Source organism: Zootoca vivipara, chromosome 16 (genome assembly GCF_965207765.1).
Source record: "Zootoca vivipara chromosome 16, rZooViv2.hap1.1, whole genome shotgun sequence".
Lineage (NCBI taxonomy): Eukaryota > Metazoa > Chordata > Lepidosauria > Squamata > Lacertidae > Zootoca > Zootoca vivipara.
The window spans coordinates 32677454-32696805 of record NC_142599.1 but is presented as its reverse complement, the minus strand read 5'-3'; the positions used below and the strand labels follow the sequence as shown (position 1 = coordinate 32696805).

The following is a 19352-nucleotide window of genomic DNA, read 5'->3' as shown; positions in this document are numbered from 1 at the left end:
GAAAGTTCTTTCCCGTAAACTAATGTCCAAGAAAGTTGACAAAACTCCCAGTGATGTGGGTTTGCCAGCAAATTCTGAATAGGAAAAATTTCCAGAAAACTTTCCTATGCAAATAAGGGTACTTTGCACTGAAAAATGTTTGCTGCAGAAAAAAATTCTGATGCCCGAATTCAGCATGCTTATTTTACATGCATTTAATAAAGCTAAAAGCTTTGAAATTGCCAAGCCTGCCTTATATTTATTTGCAATCAGCTTCAATTCGTTGTTATGAAATGGAAGATTTTCCACAGAAAAAAACAAAAGCACTTGAAAAACCTCCATGTCACTAATTAAGCCAATAAAACAAACCAGCACAGCTAGGCAGAAGCAGGAATTGGCAGAGCATTCCCTCATGCTCAGGAATTCCATAAAGACTCTCTTGAAAAGCAGCCTTTGCTTGCTACCTAAACACCAACAGAGAGGGGACTGAACAAACTACTCCAGGGAGTTCCACTGCTGAAAAGTCCTGTCCCAGACAACAAGAGACACTCAGCACAGGGCCTCTGGGAGATCAAGGTATTGCATGGGAGCAGGTGGTCCTTAACGTACCCTGAACTCGGACCACTTAGGGGTTTCGAACATCCGTTTTCAACTGGCCTGAAGTAGGTTGCATCAGCAGCATCAAAACCACCTGCTTTGCTTATTCAAGACTTCTAAGAAAAGGCAATAGAAACATTGGCACCTACAGAAAGACATTTAAACGCAGGCCCTGTGTTTCGGTTATTAGCAGTTATAATACTGTTAATAGTTACATTACAAGCAAACCTGAACAAATAATCAGACCACGAAGAGCAGAAAGCATTTAAACCATTTTTTAAAACCCACAAGCAGGTAGGAATTAAAATAAACCAAAGGCGTGAAGGAACAGGTGACCTCTTACCTGCCCATATAAAAATTTAACAATCTACCCTTCAGCTCCTTGAAAGAAAGGTGAGATATAAACACAATAATTAAATAATTAAAACCTCTTAGGCTTATTGCAAATTGGAGCTAACAGCAGGTCCCTGACAAAAGTACGAAAAGGCTGAGGATTGCTAGTGGCCAAAGTTATGACCTGAATAAAAATGGTGATAAAACCTTGCTGAAGCTAAGCAGATCTGCATCTGTTCAGCACCTGGATAGGAGTCTGCCAAGGAGTACCAGGTACTCTGCCCTTGTAGAAGAAAGGTAGGATATAAAACACAAAAAATAATAAATGCTGCCATTCAGAGTGTTCCACAGAACAGAATCTCAATCTTTATATTACTACAGCCCAATATAAGGCAGGCTCCCTCAACCTGGTGTGCCACAAGTTTTTTTTAAGAAGTTCAACTCCTCTCAGCTATTGGGCCATGGTGGCTAAGGCTGATGGGATTTTGGGAGTTTAACAACATCTGGGAGGGGGCAGCAAGTTGAAGAAAGGCTGCTGTAAAGGTAAGCCAGCATTATAATCCTGCTTTGCAGGTGAGGAGTGGAGGCAGAGAGCACAGAAGCTTGCCTAAAGCCACCAGTGAGTCTTGGAGCTGAGGCAGGATGCTGCCCAGGAAGGGGGGGGGGCTCACAGCTGCTGCTCTTAAGCCACCTCAATTAACGTACAACCTTTAGAACATGGAAGGCTTTGATCTCCTCCCAAGCTTGGGCTTCCCTTCTCATCCTGCCAACTGCTTGCCATGAACCCTAACCAGGTTCAGTTGCTACTCGAGGCCCTGCTGCGACAGACAGACAGACAGACAGACAGAGGTGGATGCCTCTCAATCCTGCTCTGTTGTTTACTTTGAAAGCTGCTGGTGCTGGAGGGATTTTGTAGCAGAGAGAGGAGAGGAGAGGAGTCTGGCACCAAGCCCAGCTTTGCCACGGCAGCTGCAATAGTATGTACATTCTTGCTTGAGCCTTACATTTGCAGAGAGAGAAGGGTTTCTGCTTCCTTTGCGTGCACATATGGAACAGGCAGCTGAGGAGGCAGCCACAATCTGCCCTACGGCACTGGAGTCAAAAGCAAGGGCCCATTCTCATTCCCAAAATAGCCACCAAGGGTGCTTGGGGCTCCCTTACATGGCAAAAGGAACAAGCCTTCAAGCTCCTGCCTCTGCACAGTGTAAATGCACTCAGCGGAGTGCAGCACACTCCCAAGGGAAAAACACTATCCTGACCGGGGCTCCAGAGCTTGTTTGGACAGGTTTCCCCCCCTTTATGCAGTGCTACCCACTGTGTTCTCTCAGCCCCCAGCTTCATTTTTCTTCCAGACTTAAGCTGGGCCACATATTGAATATTTTACTTCCTCTTGGTGTGGTCAGGGAGGGAGGAGAAAGCTCTCCAAGACAACATGGGCAATGCATAGGCCTTGGAAACTATGCCCCACCTATTCCTAATGCCATTAGCCACTCAGCCAAGGACCACATTTAAGGCAGCAAACAGAATCCACTCTGGAACTGGGGCTTTTAGTGGTCTGGCTCCAGTGTCTTGCCTCCTGTGCTATCAGCATTCTGCTTCCATGGAAAGCATAGCTGGCACTTCAGTACTTTGAGGGCAATGTCAAGGCTGCAGTTATCAGCCTGCCTGGGTGCTCAAGTCAAGCTGATCCCTAGGGACAATCCCTGTCCACTAAGCCCTATAAACACAATCCTCATAACTTGCTCCCCAGTACAAGCAACCCATCACTGGTGTTAGGGCAATGCCTGCCTAGGCTCCTGCCTCCCATCAGAGATTGCTACTCTGGAACTCAGTACTTCCTGATCTGCTACCAGAATATGGCCCTTGGAGTGGGCCACATACCTGCTTCAGGCTCACTTGGACTGGCTGGCAGCTACTCTGCCCTACAAAGTCTTGCCAAGACCAGAGAAAACAATCCCACATCACACCTTCACAGCGATCATCTATGTCATGTGGGGGGGGGACCCTTTGCCTCCCCCACTATGTGTTGCATAACTGCAACTTCCATCAGCCCCAACAAGCATGGCCAATGGCCAGGGATGATGTGAGCAGCAGTTCAGCGACATGTGGGACAAAGGCTCCTCACTTCTGTTCTATACAAAACCTTTGTGCTTCATCTGTCTGGCCCCTGCTTCATATCCCTCTGTCCCACCTGCAATACCTTCAGTTATAGTAACTAACTGCAGGTTTGGGGGGGGGGAGTGTTTCCCAAAGAGCAGCTAATGATAGACAAGCCTATCAGTTGTTACCCACAGTAAGGCAATGGAATTCTGCTGAATGCCAGATGCGACAAAGAAGAGGGGTGAGTGTGGTATTGCCCCTGGTGGATGGCCAGCCCTTCCCACCCTCTGTGATGCTGCAGTGGTGATCATTCCATTGGTTGTATGGTGGTCTGCATGCAAAGCTGGGGGGCTGCTTGGCAGCTGTGTGGGTAGCGGTGTAGTGAGCCGCTGCGACACCCGGGGCGGCAAATTGCCATGCACCGGGGGGGGGGGGCGACGTTGCTACGTAATGACGCATGCGTACAATGTAGAGGGGGATCACAACCCCCCTGCGACTTCAAAATGGAGCCTAAATGGAGGCTCCAGGCTCCAGGAAGATAGCCCACTGGCGCAGCGCGCCTGCTGCACCAGTGAGCTATCTGCCTGGAGCCTGGATGCTCCGTTTAGGCTCCATTTTGAAGTCACGGGGGTGCGATCCCCTCTACGTTGTACGCATGCGCAGCATCCCGCTGCACATGCGTGCTATGTAGAGGGGGATCATGCTCCCCCCGCAACTTCTAAACAGAGCGTCCAGGCTCCAGGTAGATAGCCCACTGGCGCAGCGCGCCGTGCCAGCTTTTTACCGGGAGGCTGGAGGCGCTCGCCTTGGGAGTCGCTGGGTGGGGTGCCGACTGTAACCCCCCCCATAGTGGAACCCGGAGCGGCCTGCCCCCTACACCCCCTAGCTCCTGTGTGTGGGCCAAGGAGCCCACATACCCTTGGCAGTGGAAGGCAAACTGGCAACCTTTCCTGCTCTGCAGCAGAAAAGGTAGGCAGATTTGGATACTGCTGCTGAAAGGCAGTTGGGGCACCTTCAAACAGTGGTTCCCCAAACTGGAAAACTCCCTTCAACACCAGGGCTTGACAGGTGGCGGAGTGGCAAACAATGGCTTGTGACATAGCCAGCAAAGCCGTGAAATCCCTAAATAGGGGTTATCACCACCTCTGGTTGTTGCTGCCCAGAGGCACCTGGCTGGTCACACACTGGTAAAAAAAAACAGTGCCGGATTAGATGGTGTTTAGGTCTAATCCAGCAAGGCAATTCCCATATTTCTACTAGTTAGAAACCTTCTAACTTCCAACTTGATCTCACTGGGTGGCCCAAAACAAGGACAGCACAGTGTATTGCACGGACTATTGGACTGCTATTGGGGAGAGACAGATTCAGATCCCTACTTGGCCAAGCAGCTCACTGCGTGCCCTTAGCACCTTGGAAGAAGGGCAGGATGAAAACACATTAATATATATATGTTGTTGTTGTTGTTTAGTCGTGTCCGACTCTTCGTGCCCCATGGACCAGAGCACGCCAGGCACTCCTTCTTCCACTGCCTCCCGCAGTTTGGTCAAACTCATGTTAGTAGCTTCTATATATATACATATACATATTCTCATTCTCAGTCCCGAACTATAGGGATTAACAAAACTGACCAGCCTTATAGGTTGCTGTAAAGATTAAGGGAGCATTTGCAATTTACATTTAACACTCTAAAGCAGGCATCCCCAAAATGCAGCCCGCCAGATGTTTTGGCCTACAACTCCCATGATCCCTAGCTAACAGGACCAGTGGACAGGGAAGATGGGGATTGTAGTCCAAAACAACTGGAGGGCCGAAGTTTGGGGATGCCTGCTCTAAAGTGTGAAATATGATCCAATATTCAGCTGCATTCTCTGAGAAAGGAGGCAATCCCTTCCCTTATATGCAAGGAAAAGCTCTACGGAGCGCTATGGAAATAGCATCCAAATGAACTGCAGCCCCCTCTGAGCTTCTAACATACTGGAGTCTATGATTCCAGTTAATCAGTTCTGTTTCCCTGTCCTGATGTAATTTAAATGATGAATACTGCTGCTGCTACTACTAATTTATTATTATTATTATTATTATTATTATTATTACTATTGTTGTTGTTGTTGTTGTTATATTATTAAACTGTCAATAGCAGGACTGGAATGAAATCTGCACAGGGCTGTTAGCCAAAGGCTTTCTGGTGCTGGTGGCAGAAAATCTGAATTGGGGCTTGGACTCATGCCATCATAAGACACCAACCATGGGGAAATTCTGCCGCACAAGCCATATTAAAGTGAAGGGGGATTGCTTAGGAGTTACCCAGGAGAACGTGCCCCTTGGGCTCAGGCCTGTGTATCTCACCCTCGGCTGCTCTTAAATGGCACCCAGCATCTGCTGCCCAAGATGGTTGCCTCACCCTCCCTGCCTACCTTTAAATCTACAGCATCCTAAAGAACACACTTTTAGGATTAGCTCTGCGCACAAGTCCAAGTTTATTATGGCCTGGCATCTTCCCACCCCCTGACTTTGAATGCATGTACACACACACAACTCTCAACCCATCTTTGTTTAGGTGTCATGGCAGAGCTTTAGCTGTGAATAAAACACAATTCCCACTCAGCAGCTACAAAAGCTGAAGGACAGAAGTCCCTTCTTCATGTTTGGGCACCACCATTTGCCTTGGGATTTTTTAGCAGCAGCAGCAGCAGCAGCAGCAGCAGCAGTGGAGAACCTTCTGCAGCATTCACCTGCATAGCCAAGGACACTGCAAGGATCGGAAAGATACCTGTGCTCAGCAGTTTCTCGAGAAAAAAGAGAGCTTTGAGAGAACAGAAGCAAAGGTTCCATCTTGTTCCATTGTCTTAACTGCATCAACACTACAGCTGTCAATGTGGAGCTTGTTGCTGTCACCTTCGTGACTCCACATCATCTCCAAGACCGGAATAGTATCAACACTGCTTGGCTATAAATAGGTAGAATATTCCAGTGGCTGTGTTTGCCCATCTGCGCCTCGAGCAACAAACGGCTCTGCTGCTGCAGCTTCTGGATTCTGATTTCCCAGGAAAGCCGGGGGGGGGGGGGAAATCTAACCCCAACCGATACCTACCAAGTGGCTGAGCATGTTACAAAGGAAGACAAAGGAGGGATTTTTTTATTTTTTTATTTGCAAGGCCTTGGGCAGATGCCTTGGTACACAGATTTAAAAAGCAGCCTGCATGGACTGTAATAAAAGCACAAACAGGGCTGGGCACATGAGCTATTCCCACTGTGCAAACATCAAATATGGGCAACATTCTGAGAGTAATGTTTTCATTTTTATTATTAAAAAAGGCAAGCTTCTAGTCCTCGTGGTTGAAAGAACCACACCGCCAGTGCTCTGGAGATTATTGCCCTTGCCTTACAGCTTCTGTCCTAGTTTTTTGAAGCAGGGCCCAGCCTGTAACATATGGCCCACTGAGGGCACTTCTAAGCATATACAGAGTATATTTCTGTCCCCACTGAGGGACCACAGGAAGTCATTTTCTCTCTGTAATTAGGGTGCACGGTTTCTAGATCAGAAGGTGTGGCTGAGAGCCAAGCTTGAACCATAATGATGACTAGAAATTAACCCAGCAGGCGGACTAGTGAAGAAGAGTCCCCCAAATAATGATGGATTCCTGACAACTTAGGATAAATGGTATCTCCATTGCACAGAAGGTAGCTATAAAATGCCTACCAACAAGATGCTCTGTGCACATAAGTGGTTAACAAGAGCGGATGATGACTGACGACGCCAATTCAGGAGATACCAAACCTCTGAAACAGCCTTGGCTTCCTGAATGATGTAAATGAGCCCTCACAAAGTCTGAATGCTGTCTCAACTCTGATCAACTCTTACTTTTAAAAAAATAAGAAGAATTATGGCATGTTATTGCCATTTGCTGCCTGCTCCAATATTAAACATACAGCCAGCGGGGGAAAAAACCCAAAGCAATGTATTGAAATGCTGCAGTTTGGAACTTTTATCCTTCAATCATTGTTCATGCACAAACACACCTGGACAAAGTTATCCATTAAAAAAACAATTCCAGGAGCAAAACCTCGTGCAGTATTTGAAGAACTATTACAAGAGCAATTAAGGACAACAATGAAGCAGCAGGTCACATACTTCCTTCCATCAGCTTTTCTGGCCCCTCCAGTGATCAGACATAATCATACCTCTTGCTTCACCAGAACTGGAACGTGTATCTTAAAAAAAACCTGAAAGGGGCCCATATCATTCCCTTTAAATTACTATTCTGTACCACACAAACCCTGGGTTCAACTTCCAGTCTCATTAGAAAATTCCACCTCAGGGCCTGAGGCAAAAAAACAGGACATCCATGCCCCCAGTGATAAATAACACTAACAACTTGATAGTTGCTGTCTTTTCATGACACCCGAAATGCACAGCCTTGGGGCAGCTGCTTCACCCATCTTCATGGCAGGCCAGGCCTGAACTCACACTTCCCAATTTATGTTGGGAATAGTTATCTACCTGGTAGAGTTAAAATGCCGTCTTCCTCAACTGAGCGCACTCCAGATGTAACTGAACTAAGACCCCTAGTATCCCATTCCCTGACCATTGGGCCATACTGGCTGGGGACTGAAGGAAAATATAGTCCTACAACATCCAGATCAGCCTTCCCCAATCCAGGGCTGATGTCCAACAACCTCTGGAGCGCCAGAGGTTTTCCCAACTCTGATTTAAAGGATCAGTATAAATGTGTGCAGGGATTATAAATCTGGAAGAGAATTCCAACCTAGCTGAAGCAAAAGGACTTCCACTGATCTTTGCAGCTGTGTGTAATTAACAATTTAGGTTCCAGGTTCCAGGTTCCACTTATATTCACATCAACCTGCCTGGAAATTGGGATCACAAACCAATCCGTTAGACATCAGTCTAAAAACTTTTCCTTTCTCAGGACTTTTAGATCTCAGTCTTCTCTTTCAATTTGCATTTTGTTTGTTCTTATATTGATTGTCTTTTATTATTATGCTAAATCCCCCATATGGTAATTATAATCATTATTCTTAGAACAGTTGCCCAATTAAAGATCTCATTTGATCAATCCTATGAATTTTGATTGATCAGCTATGTTTCCATAGCCATGCTATGGAAAGAAAAATATCCATTTTATTTTCAGGTGGTGGACATATGTCTCATCTTAAAAGAGGTATTCCCTCCTATGCACAAGAAACAGGGAACTGTCACTTCCTAAGATGACCCTTAACATCTGCACCCCCTTTTTAAAGAATTGCTCCTTGATTAATTAGGGACACCTTTTGAGTCAATCAAAACTTTAAGTCAGCCTTTCTCAATGCAGTGCCTTCCAGATGTTTTCAGCTCCCACTGGCTCTAAGCATGTCAGGGATGATGAGGACTACATGCGGTAAATTGGGGGAGGCTGGATTAAATGGGCTGAACTCTGCAGCCTCAATCATTAGCACTCGTGATGCCTCAGAGTACCAGAATAGAAAAGCAAAGGCCCTGCCTCAAGGTGTTTACTACATAAATCTCAACAAATGAGAGGGAAAGAACAGACAAAGGCAGCAATGGACAAGGGCAAGAGTTCTACTTTCCCCACAATTCCTAATCTGGCACAACCCTTATAAGGCCAACACTCAAATCAACCCCTGGGGAAATAGAAGAATTACTCCACAACGTGAGAAACCAAGAATTTTGCCCTCTTATAAAAATGTAAAATCATTCCAAAGGCTCGCAATAGCCAACCAGATGCCACAGTGACTTCCTACAATAAGTAGGTTGCAGCTCTACTCTGCTACGTCCAGTAGTAGAATCTGAAGGAGGAGGTGCTGGCAACAAATGGCCCAACTAACATGGAAAAACATCAGCTAGGATGATGACTGACAGAAAGAAAGCAATTTAACCAAAATTACTTCTAAAATGCCAAAAAGATGGGGAAGACATGGCAGATTTCGCCAGGCTGTCCTAGTTTCCCCAAACTTTTGCGCTCATTTTGAAAAATGGAATGCTGGCTTCAGCTACTATTCCTGTCACTACCAAACTAACATAGCCACAGTAAACACAAGGAGTTAGCAAAGGTTATGGTCTAAACTCATTAGGGCAACTGCCTCCACTGTAGTGCCTACAGGTACACCAAGATCCTTAGAGGTCTTCCCTGGAACACACAGGGTCTTTTCCCCTGTCCCTGCAAACTAGGCTTCAAATAAGCATTCTACCGTAGCAGGTAGAACAGGCCACATTGTGTGCTTGGTTGCAAGGTGTGTGGCGTTGCACTAATCATAATCATCCTAAAAAAGAAATGGGTCGAACGCAACAGGCTGAGATTTAAAGGTTACCCAAGATTGAAGGCTGCATTAGAGCTCTCTTTCTTCTTCCGCATCTCTTAAAAAAAACGGAAAAAGAAATCGGAAGTTTTTTCCAGATGTTAAATTCTGCCCTTGATTTCAAATTCTGTTTGCATAACTGGTGCCTGCAGAGCTACCAGCATCCAGCACCTGTAACCATTTTTTGTTCTCTCCCCCCCCCCACTCCTTTCCCAGACCTGGGAATTGCAAACATGACTCACTTGCTTTGCAGGGCCAGGGTCGCTCTTCTCCTCCATCATCTTCCCAACCTTCTGCACCCTCCTGGGCTGCTTAATAGTGGTCTTTATTGCAGGCCGGCAGACATAGTTTTCCAGGTTCTTAGGGGGTTTCTTAGTTCTCTTGGCTTGCAGGCCAATTTTCAGCTTCAAATTTCCCTCTGAAAAGTTTGTTTCCTTCACAGAAAACTGTTGCTGGGCATCCGACAGACTCTCATCCTTGCCAACTTCATCGCCGCCGCTCCCCTCCAAGCTCCTCTTCTTCTTCTCTTCCTCCTCCTTAGCACTACCATCGAGCTCCACCTCCCTCCTGCCTCCTGCCGCGCCTGTGGCAACTGCAGAGGGGCTTTTCCCAGAAAACCCTTCAGAACCAGAGCCCAGCCCTAACATAGCAGTATTCTGAGGGTCCATTACAGTACGTGCAGTTGCAAATAATTACTATTACTTTAAAGCAGATCAGTTGTGTGGTCCATGGACAGATCCTTCCAGAAACTTGCAGCCATCATCTTCTCACTGTGGGAGAAAGGGAGGAGATGTCAGAATATAGACTATCCAAGAGCCACAGGAATACAGATTCTGTGCTGTTTGCTTTCAAACAGAAATGAAAGAAGGGAAACACACAGGACCTTGCAAGGAAGCACACAAAATTAACAGCCCATCTATACATATTTATTGTAGCCATTTACAATACCCACCACCAAATTCACTAGTGTAAAGCTTCCCAGGATGGTCGCCTAGAGGTAGTTCTTATTCATCACAGGTGACAAGGTAAGTGGCTTTTTACAATAAACAAACAACCCATGAGCTCAATCTGGAGCCACACACACAGAACAACAACAAATGCAGATTGTTCTGTTAATATGGGAAGAGGGGCGAGATCTGTACAGCAATAAGTATTATAAACTGAATTTACAGTATATGGCATCTTTCCTCCATACATTTCCAAGTGGCATGCATAGTTTGTTTCGTAAGTTCTTGTTGTTACGTTTGAAACATTCATTCTTTTGAAAATCACCTTGGGAGGTCCTGTTATGGGGCAGAAAAGCAGGAAATAAATATTTTAATCTGTACATACAGAGCAGCCACTTCCACATAAAAGGGGAAATACTTTTTCAGAAGAGCTCCCTGAACTGGTGAACTGACAGCAGGCTCCTAGATCCATTGCATAGGAGGCCAGCATATAATGTTAAATGGTGCTTAGAAACGAAGAACAAGTTTCTTGTCCTTGTGGCTGCAGAGATATGTTCGAAATGGAAAAGATACATGCAGAAATGTGATAATAAGGACATCCAATGTTAAGAGCTTCCACACGGCTTATAAATGCCTCATTTCCCAGTTAACTATTTGTAGCTCATGTATTTTTACATCTGATGAAAATTCTCACAAATTATGACTTTCCTCTCTTCCACCTGAAGCTTATTTTATTTAGGCAGCTGTCAATCTGGTTTGCCAAACTTACAAAGACCGCTGCATAATACCTGTTACAGCTGTAATTGCAATACTGTTATCTAAGTGTTTCTATAGTGGTATTTAAGTGTTTGTTGTTAAATGCCTAAGGCACTCCTCCTTCATTCATCCAGACTGAGTTCTGATGCACAAGTCCCTGAGATGCCCTCTAGTGGTCTCCTCCTATAGTATCACTTTTCATCAGGTGAGCTGAGGCAGAAACCCTGTGATTTCCAACACAACAGGGATGGCTCTAGAACCTCAAGCCTTAGAGCAGGCATAGGCAAACTCAGCCCTCCAGATGGTTTTGAGACTACAATTCCCATCATCCCTGACCACTGGTCCTGTTAGCTAGGGATGATGAGAGTTGTAGTCCCAAAACATCTGGAGGGCCAAGTTTGCCTATGCCTGCCTTAGAGCTACACACCAAAAACTAAGTCACAAGACATAGTCCCTGCTTCTTCTCAAATAATCCCCTCTCCAGCTCCAAACTCCTGCCCATTGCTTCCTTCTGAACACATTTCTTAATATTTATTATTAGCATGTGAGGTGGAGTGGGGTGCATGACTTGGAACACCTGGAATTTATTCTTATTTGAATTCTAGTTTTGACACATACAAGGCACATTTGGTAATAGATGGATTTAGGGTTTTTCCCTCAGAGGTTCTGTGTGCTTTGTGGAACAAATAGCATTTAATACTGGTACTCCTGCTCCGGAGGCTAGAATCTGAAGCAATGGATTCAAGTTACAAGAAAGGAGATTCCAAGTAAACACTAGGAAGTACTTTCTGACAGTAAAAGCTGTTTGACAGTGGAGCAAACTCACTTGGGAGGTAGTGGATTCCTTCCTTAGATGTTTTTAAGCAGAGATTGGATGGCGATCTGTCTGGATTAGATGGTCCTCAGAGTTCCTTCCAACTCTACAATTCTATGATTCTGAGTGTTCAAAGTCAATATTATTACTCTCATAGTGTCAAACTGGGAGTAGGAGGTTGAGAGACAGTGGCTTGCCTAATGACACCTAGTGAGCTCATGTCAGAGGTGAGAGGTGAGGAGATGCCAATTTATATTTCAATTTCTTGGTCACTGTACTACGCCAGCTCTATACCACAACAACGTGCTTCTATGCCTTTATTTAGGCAGCTATCAATTTGGCTTGCCAAACTTGTTTTCCCCCTTTGTTACAAACATGGCTGCATAATACTGTTAACAGCTATAATTGCAAGACCAAGTTTTGAATCCCTACTCAGCCATGAAGCTCGCAGGGTGACCTTGGACCGGTCACTCACTCTCTGCATAACCTACCTCACAGGGTTGCTGTGAGGAGAAAATAGAGCAGAGAACTATGTATGCCATCTTGAGCTCCTCGGAGGAAAGTTGGTATATACCTATATGCCCCGATCAAGCCACTCTTTCCTCCATTCTCTATCTGGCCAGTGCTGTGTCCTCAGTTCTCTGGTTCAATTGCTGAAACTGGAAATATGAACTAATAGCACATGAAAACTGCAGGTAGACATGTAGTTCTAATGTTGGGGGTGGGGAGAGGTAGAGAGAAAGAAAACAGATCCAAAAATAGCAACAGGGCAGTGCATTTCTCAGGGCCGACTAAAGTATTATGAAGCAGCAAGTAAGCTTTTGAGTTCCCCACCACAACTGGATTAAGAGCTGTGGGGAATTCAAGAGCTTGTTCATCATTATGTGGTTTTCGAGTTGGCCTTAATAATGCTATTATGCTACTTCTACTTTTGAGATACGCTTTCAAGGTGCCAGCCCCATATAGAGCTGGATGAACACTTCAAACCTCTAGCAATGGATGTTAAATCCTAAGTGACCAGGCACCTGGGTTTCTTCCAGTGATTCTCAGTCCCCAATACACGCACCTCTGTCTCTAATTATTTTCACAAGGACATGGGGAAGACCTTGTGGACATTACCAATTTCAATCCTTTACCCAAAAATGCATACCACTAATTCAGGCTTTTACAAACAGCAATTTATCTGGGCAACTACGGCAAATAAGGATTCCCTCCAGGAGAGCAGATAGTTCTACTTTAATAGGCTGAAATAGTTAAGGATCCCCCTAGCACCGGTATCAACAAAATAAAAACAAAAAATGCAGGTTCAAAACAGGACCAGTATCTTTTGCACAGTGTTTTTAAGATTAAGAGTTATTTCAGTAGGGCTATGGCTGTATTCCTATGCACACTTATTTGACAGAAGCCCCAATCATCTCAATGGGACTTTTAAATAAATATGCCTAGGATTCCATTAAAAGGTTATCAGCATGCAGGCAGCCCCCCGTTTACGCGGGGGTTATGTTCCGAGGCACTGTGCACGTCAGTGAAATCACGTATAAATGAAAGCCATTGAAAAAGCCTGCAAGCACATCGCTCTGCCCCCATTTCACCCTTTTAGTAATGTTTCAGTGATGTCTTTATGACATTTCCAAGTAACGTCTGGGTTCAGCGTGATGCAATCACGCACATATTGAACACGTGTAAATGGGGGGGGGAGCTGTCTGTACTCAAAATTGCAGCCTTGGTCAAGCATGGGATCTCACACATATCTGGCATTCCCTCTCAGTTCAAGCAGAGAAGCATTAGACTTGTTAGTTGCTTATTAACTGAAGGCCTCCTAGTGACTTACAATGCACTTAAAACATAAATATAAATTGTTGTTGTTGTTGTTTAGTCGTGTCTGACTCTTCGTGACCCCATGGACCAGAGCACACCAGGTTACCATAAAACAACCACAAGAACTGTTGGTAGCACACTAATAATAAAACAGTATCATCTTAGTCTATCAAGAGTCAAGAAGCCAACGATAGCATCAGGTGGAATTCATTGGGCAGAATATTGCACAGATAGGGAGTCACAACTGAAAAGGTCCTCTCCCTTGTCACCACTCTCTGATCCTCCCTCACACAAAGGACCTGAGTAAAATATGTAAGGGTCTGGTTATGTTCATACCAGGAGAGATGTTCTGAAAAATATTGGGGTCCTGAGCTGTAAATAGCTTTATAGATCAAACCAGCACTCTGAATTGGGCCCAGAAGATTACAGGCAGCCAGTGTAGTTATAACAGAATTGGTGGTATATGATCTGTTTGCCTCAAACCTTTCAACAATCAGGCAGCCACATTCTGTACTAACTGAAGCTTCCAAATCATTTTTGAAGGCAGCTCTACATAAAGTTCATTGCAACAGCCCAGTTTTAAGGTTCCCAGAACATAGATTACTGCAATCAAGTTATCCCTATCCTGATAGTGTCATACTTGAGCCACTAGTTTAAAGCTGATGGCATGCACTCCACATCACTAAGGCCACCTGTGCCTCAGGTGACAGCAATTGATCCAGGAGAACCCTCAGCTACAAACCTGCTCCTTCAAAGGGAGTATAACACCCATCTAGAGCAGGCCATAAAATGAATGCCATGGGAACTCATCTGCCATTCAAAACTATTTCTCCATCGAAAACTTTCTCCTATGTCCTCAGCTCCACATTTGGCCCACACCTAAGACTTTAACTTTTTTATATACCGGTAGCAATCCTGCTCCAAATGCCTTTACTGAAATATAGCACAAAGATGATTTATTTAACTTTTCAAACAGTTCACTCTAATAATGAGGAACTTTCTGTCTGTGGCAAGGCCTCCCCCCCCCCTGACAGCCGCAGCATGAAACTCTATGGATAGAATATCCTCATCAAGACTGCAAATATCACTATCAGCAATTCTCCTTGGCAATTCTAGCCAGCCCTTTAGGATTCCTTGAGCCAGCATGAGCCAGAAAAGACTGATGCTGCCATGCAGGTACCAAGTGAGACAGAGGCAGTATATTTCTGGCCACCAAACATTGATGTAGGAATATGAAATCTTTTTAGTGCCCACCAGTAGGCATCTACAGATCTACCTACCACCTCACAAGAGGCAAGTGCACCCAGCCCTCTTGCAAGCAAGAGACCCAGCACCACACAGATCTCTACACCAAATATCTCATTTCTACTGATGTTTTTGAGTAAGACTGCAGGAATCTCTTCCAAGCAGCAGGAAAGACTTCCACTGTTTTGCACCTTCTTATCACAAATAATGACTGGTTAGTAAGTCAGGCTAATGTTGGTGGGCCCCTATCCATCATGGAGAATGGGAAAGGAGCCAGTTCTGAGCTGTATAGATCAGTCATGCTAATAAGGGTTGAGAGCAGTGGTGTGGGTGGGGAAAGTTTGCACACACAGAACGTTCCAAGTGCTTTCTTTTTCCATGGAAGTTTTCCCATGTCATATGTTCATTAGATACAATGAATAGGTGCCAATTGCAAATACAATATTAGGAAAGCTTGGCAGTTTCAACGTGTTTAGCTTTGTTGACTAAATACAAGTAAAATAATCATGCCAAATTAGATTACTCTCTAGGGCATGATAACTTTTTCCCCAATGCAAATTATCCTATGCAGATTACTCTGGTTTGTATATGAAAATTTCCCAGTTCAAAATTTTCCGGAAAACCAACATCAGCGGTTGGTAAGAGTAGCCATCTACCCAGTGCATCCCTCTATACTTACAGATGACATATAGAAGTAAGAGGTAAGAAAGTCCAATTGGAAGACAAGAGTGCTAAACTGGAACTAGGTTCAAACCTCAGTCTAACCTACCCTGACAGTCAATTGAAGAATAACATGGGATAAACACACACCTCCCTGAGCTCCTTAGAAGAAGGTGCAGTAATTCAGCAACACCGTTTCAGTTCCACATGCACATGAAGTATGAATGACACTCAATTCTCAGAAACAGATGAATGCACTTACCAGTAGCTTTTCAAAATTACACATTCATACATCAAGCCATAACTTCTGAAAGCAGCACAGAAAAGCAGTCCTAAGAGGGTCAGATGGTACAGTTCTGCTGAAAGGCACATAACCAACAAGGGTCCAGAAACTGGGCTGAAAGCACCTAATCCTACAACAATTATGACTCTAAGGAAATGTGGCCTGGGCAGAAGACTGTTGGTAGTGCCATTTAAGCTGTCTAGTGAAAGGATGAGTTATAGCAGCTGTTCTTACATAGCAGGTACTGAATAGTTACATCAGGCATTGTACAGTCATACCTCAGGTTGCGAACGTGATCCGTGCGGGAGGCGCGTTCTCAACCCGCAACGCCACATCTGTGCATGAGCATAACGCAATCCGGCGCTTCTGTGCATGATGTCATTTTGTGTTTTTGCGCATGTGCGAGCGCTGAGACTCGGAAGTAACCCGTTCCGGTACTTCCGGGTTCGGTGCGGTCCATAACCTGAAAACGCGCAACCCACAGCATTTGCAACCCGAGGTGTGACTGTAGAAAGTGCAGCAGGGGCATGTTCTCTGCCTGGAGGAGTTACAAACAGGAAAGTTGTAAGTGATAGTCTGAAAGGTTAACTTGAAAATGACATGAAACCTGACTGTTAAGCAGTTATAGTCCCAAGCACAACACAACTTGTAAGTAAATGGATAAAAGGATAAGTGTATTAGACATCAAAGAAAGGGGGGCTCATATGCAACATGCAAAAGAGGTACTGCAGCAGTTGCCAAACAAACGAGGAATAATTTAAGAGGGACCCCTTAAGGCCGACTGCATGCCTTCTCTACAAAGATAATACTTTTTTATACAACACTAAAACAAAAAGTGGTGGCGGAGGGGAGAGAACAGGCCTCTGTACAGAGAAACTGACAGTGTAAATTCTGGCAGAAGAATATATATTTGAGGTGGGGGGGGTAAGGGAGATGGAAAGAATATGCACAAGTACTTAAGGCTTGGTTTTTGTCATTTGAAGTGAGGAGTGAAGGGTTAGGGTTAAATAAAGAGCTATCCGAGCATTAATCCTTGAGCAAAATTTGCAGTTTCTCAAGGCAAGGAACAACTGCAGACACTGGGTTTCTACAAAACTACGTGTCCGGTATCCTCAACCTCTCACCTGCCATTCTAAGGAGGTGACCTAACTGTCAAGAATCTCTTTCCGCCTCATAGAAGCCAGAGGCCAATTCAGAAAAGACAAATTAGATGGTGAGCCTCATGTAGTTTGTCATGTGTGATGATCTATTGCCATGTGTAGTCATGCTGAGAAGCAGTGATTGGCTGCGAGTTTAACAACACTGGTACATGAAGCAAAACACATGTGTTTGTGTATGAGAAAAATCATCACACACTGTGATTTCCTGCAAAGGGAATACTGTACATTATGTGCAATAAATTTGGCATCTCTGAGGGGGTCCTCAGTACCAAAGAATCAATCACTTTCTCACTCACACACACAAATGGATCTGTCTCAATGCACACCAAACGTACATTCCTGGAGACTAGCCTTATCCATCAACCCTCCCGTCAATGATTCCAGCTATGGGAGCAGGGGCCAAGCTGTCAGGAAGCCCACCCACATACTACCAGGGTGCAGCCACCAGGATTCCCATCTTGCTCATCCAGCAGGATTCCCCTTCAGCTGCCAACCCACACAGGTTCTTGCCAGAAATCTACACACACAGGAAAAGATCAAGCACCTCTCTTAAAAAAAAGAGGAATTAATTCCCCATCCCAATATAGAGGACCAGGAATGTATCAGCACATCAAACAGGAGTCAATCTGCCTTGTTCCCAACCACAGAGGAGGGAAATGAAGCTGAATATCACCATCCATGAGCTCCTACCAAGAAGCAAGTCTGCAAGTGAAGCTTCAAAATTTCTCCATAAGTATTATCCCTTCTCCCAAAATGAAGCTACAAAACTCCATACATAACATCCCTCTCAAAAAGGTGAAGTTCCTAGAATACACGGGGGGGGGGGAGAGGAAAGGATGTTTGAAGAAAAATATATGTGAAATATTTTTCCCTTCAAGCACCTGGAGCCCCTTCCGCTTCCCCACCCTGCTCAGCATTGTGGTTCCTAGTTTTTGTGGTCGTTTTTCTACAAGAATACATAACCACCACCACAAAACGGAGGCTGCAAAAACTCCACAAATGAAGCCACAAGGATTGAACGGCAAACCTCACAAAACGAGGATGCAACGTTTACAAATACACACCCACCCAATAACGAAGCTGCAAAAAAAGCAACACACACACACATCCTTCACACACATACCCCCCAAGTCATGCTCCAAGAGCATGCCAACCACCTACACCACCCACCCGCTCGCATAACAAGATCAAGGACCTCGCTTTAAAAGGGGAAACGTACGTCTGTGTGTGTGTACATATCGAGTCTTGCACCTTGAGCCACCCACCGCCTCACAGCAGTAACCCAACTCACAGCAATCTTCCTTTTACTCTCTCCAACATGCTCCCCCAAATATAGCTGCAAGGATCCCCCTCTCCCCGCCCACCGAAAGCAACAACCAGCCTCTCAAGGATTTTGTGCGGTGCGTGCGTCTTACATACACACCCAGCCTTGCACCTGAAACCCAAGTCCCCCGAAAGCAATGAGCAGCCACGCAAAAGATATTCCCTTTACTGTCTCTCTAACACGTCCCCCCCTCAAAAAAACAAATAAATTAAAAAGCAGCTGCGAGGATCTCCCCCTTCCCTCCCTCGAAGGCCTGGCTGTCAGGATCTCCCCCAAGGGAGAGCAAACGGCCGGCGAGGCTTCCAGGATCCCCGCCAACCGAAAAGGCCTGTCAAGAGGAGCCCCTTCCGCAGCTCAGCCCCCTCCGCGCCTAGGCGAAGGGGCCCGACTGTCAGGGACCGAGAGCCCCCCAAGCGCCGCCGCCCCTTTTCCCTCCCCGCATCTCCTCCTCCTCCCCTCGCTCACCGCGTCACAGCGAGGCCCGGCTCCGGCTCCTCCGCGCCCGCCTCATCCTCCCAGGCCGGGGCCAACCCGCCTTCGCGGGCGGGCAAGGCCAGGGCGAGACCCGCCACTGCTGCTGCTGCTTCGGTTGCTGCTGAGGGAAAGCCAACGTCCCTCCCCCTCCCACCCCAGGAGACTCGCCCCTCTCGGTTGCTTCAGCGGACGCAGGCCTCCGCCTCTGCCTCCTCCTCCGCCGCCTCCTCGTCGTCGTCTTATTCCAGCCTGGTCCTCCTCGCGCTGCGCTGAGGGCGGCCGCGGATCCAAAATGGCGGCCGCGGCGGTAGCAGCGGCTGTGGTGCTGGTGCTGCTGGTGGTGGCGGCGGCGGCGGCGGCGGCGGCGGCAGCCTTAGCAGCAGCGCTCCTGCCTCAGCGCGTGCGCGAGGCGTCAAGCTCGCGCGCCGCGGCCGCCTCGCGCAAAGCTTCGCGCTCTCGCGCGCGCTCTCTCACAGGCAGGCGCGAGCGAGGGAGCCTTAACCACGCCCACTCCTCCCTCCCTCTCCCTGTCTCCCTCTCTTTCTCT

The 19352-nt window shown here is 46.1% G+C and overlaps 1 protein-coding gene across 4 annotated transcripts in view; it reads right to left on the bottom strand.

Annotated features, from left to right (window-relative positions):
* The window catches only part of ASH1L (ASH1 like histone lysine methyltransferase), a 74081-nt gene extending 54752 nt beyond the window's left edge, over positions 1 to 19329 (bottom strand). For 2 of the 4 annotated variants that reach the window (XM_060269477.2, XM_060269480.2), the window contains exons 1-2: positions 18797 to 19329; positions 9567 to 10094 (exon numbers count right to left, since the gene is read on the bottom strand). In XM_060269477.2, the coding sequence (XP_060125460.2) occupies positions 9567 to 9992 (426 nt within the window). In that variant the 5' untranslated portion in view covers positions 9993 to 10094; positions 18797 to 19329. Of the gene's footprint in view, positions 1 to 9566; positions 10095 to 11853; positions 11967 to 16125; positions 16386 to 18796 lie in introns of those variants that run through there. The other 2 variants (XM_060269479.2, XM_060269478.2) reach the window with 2 other exon arrangements.
* Positions 19330 to 19352: the final 23 nt, after the last annotated feature.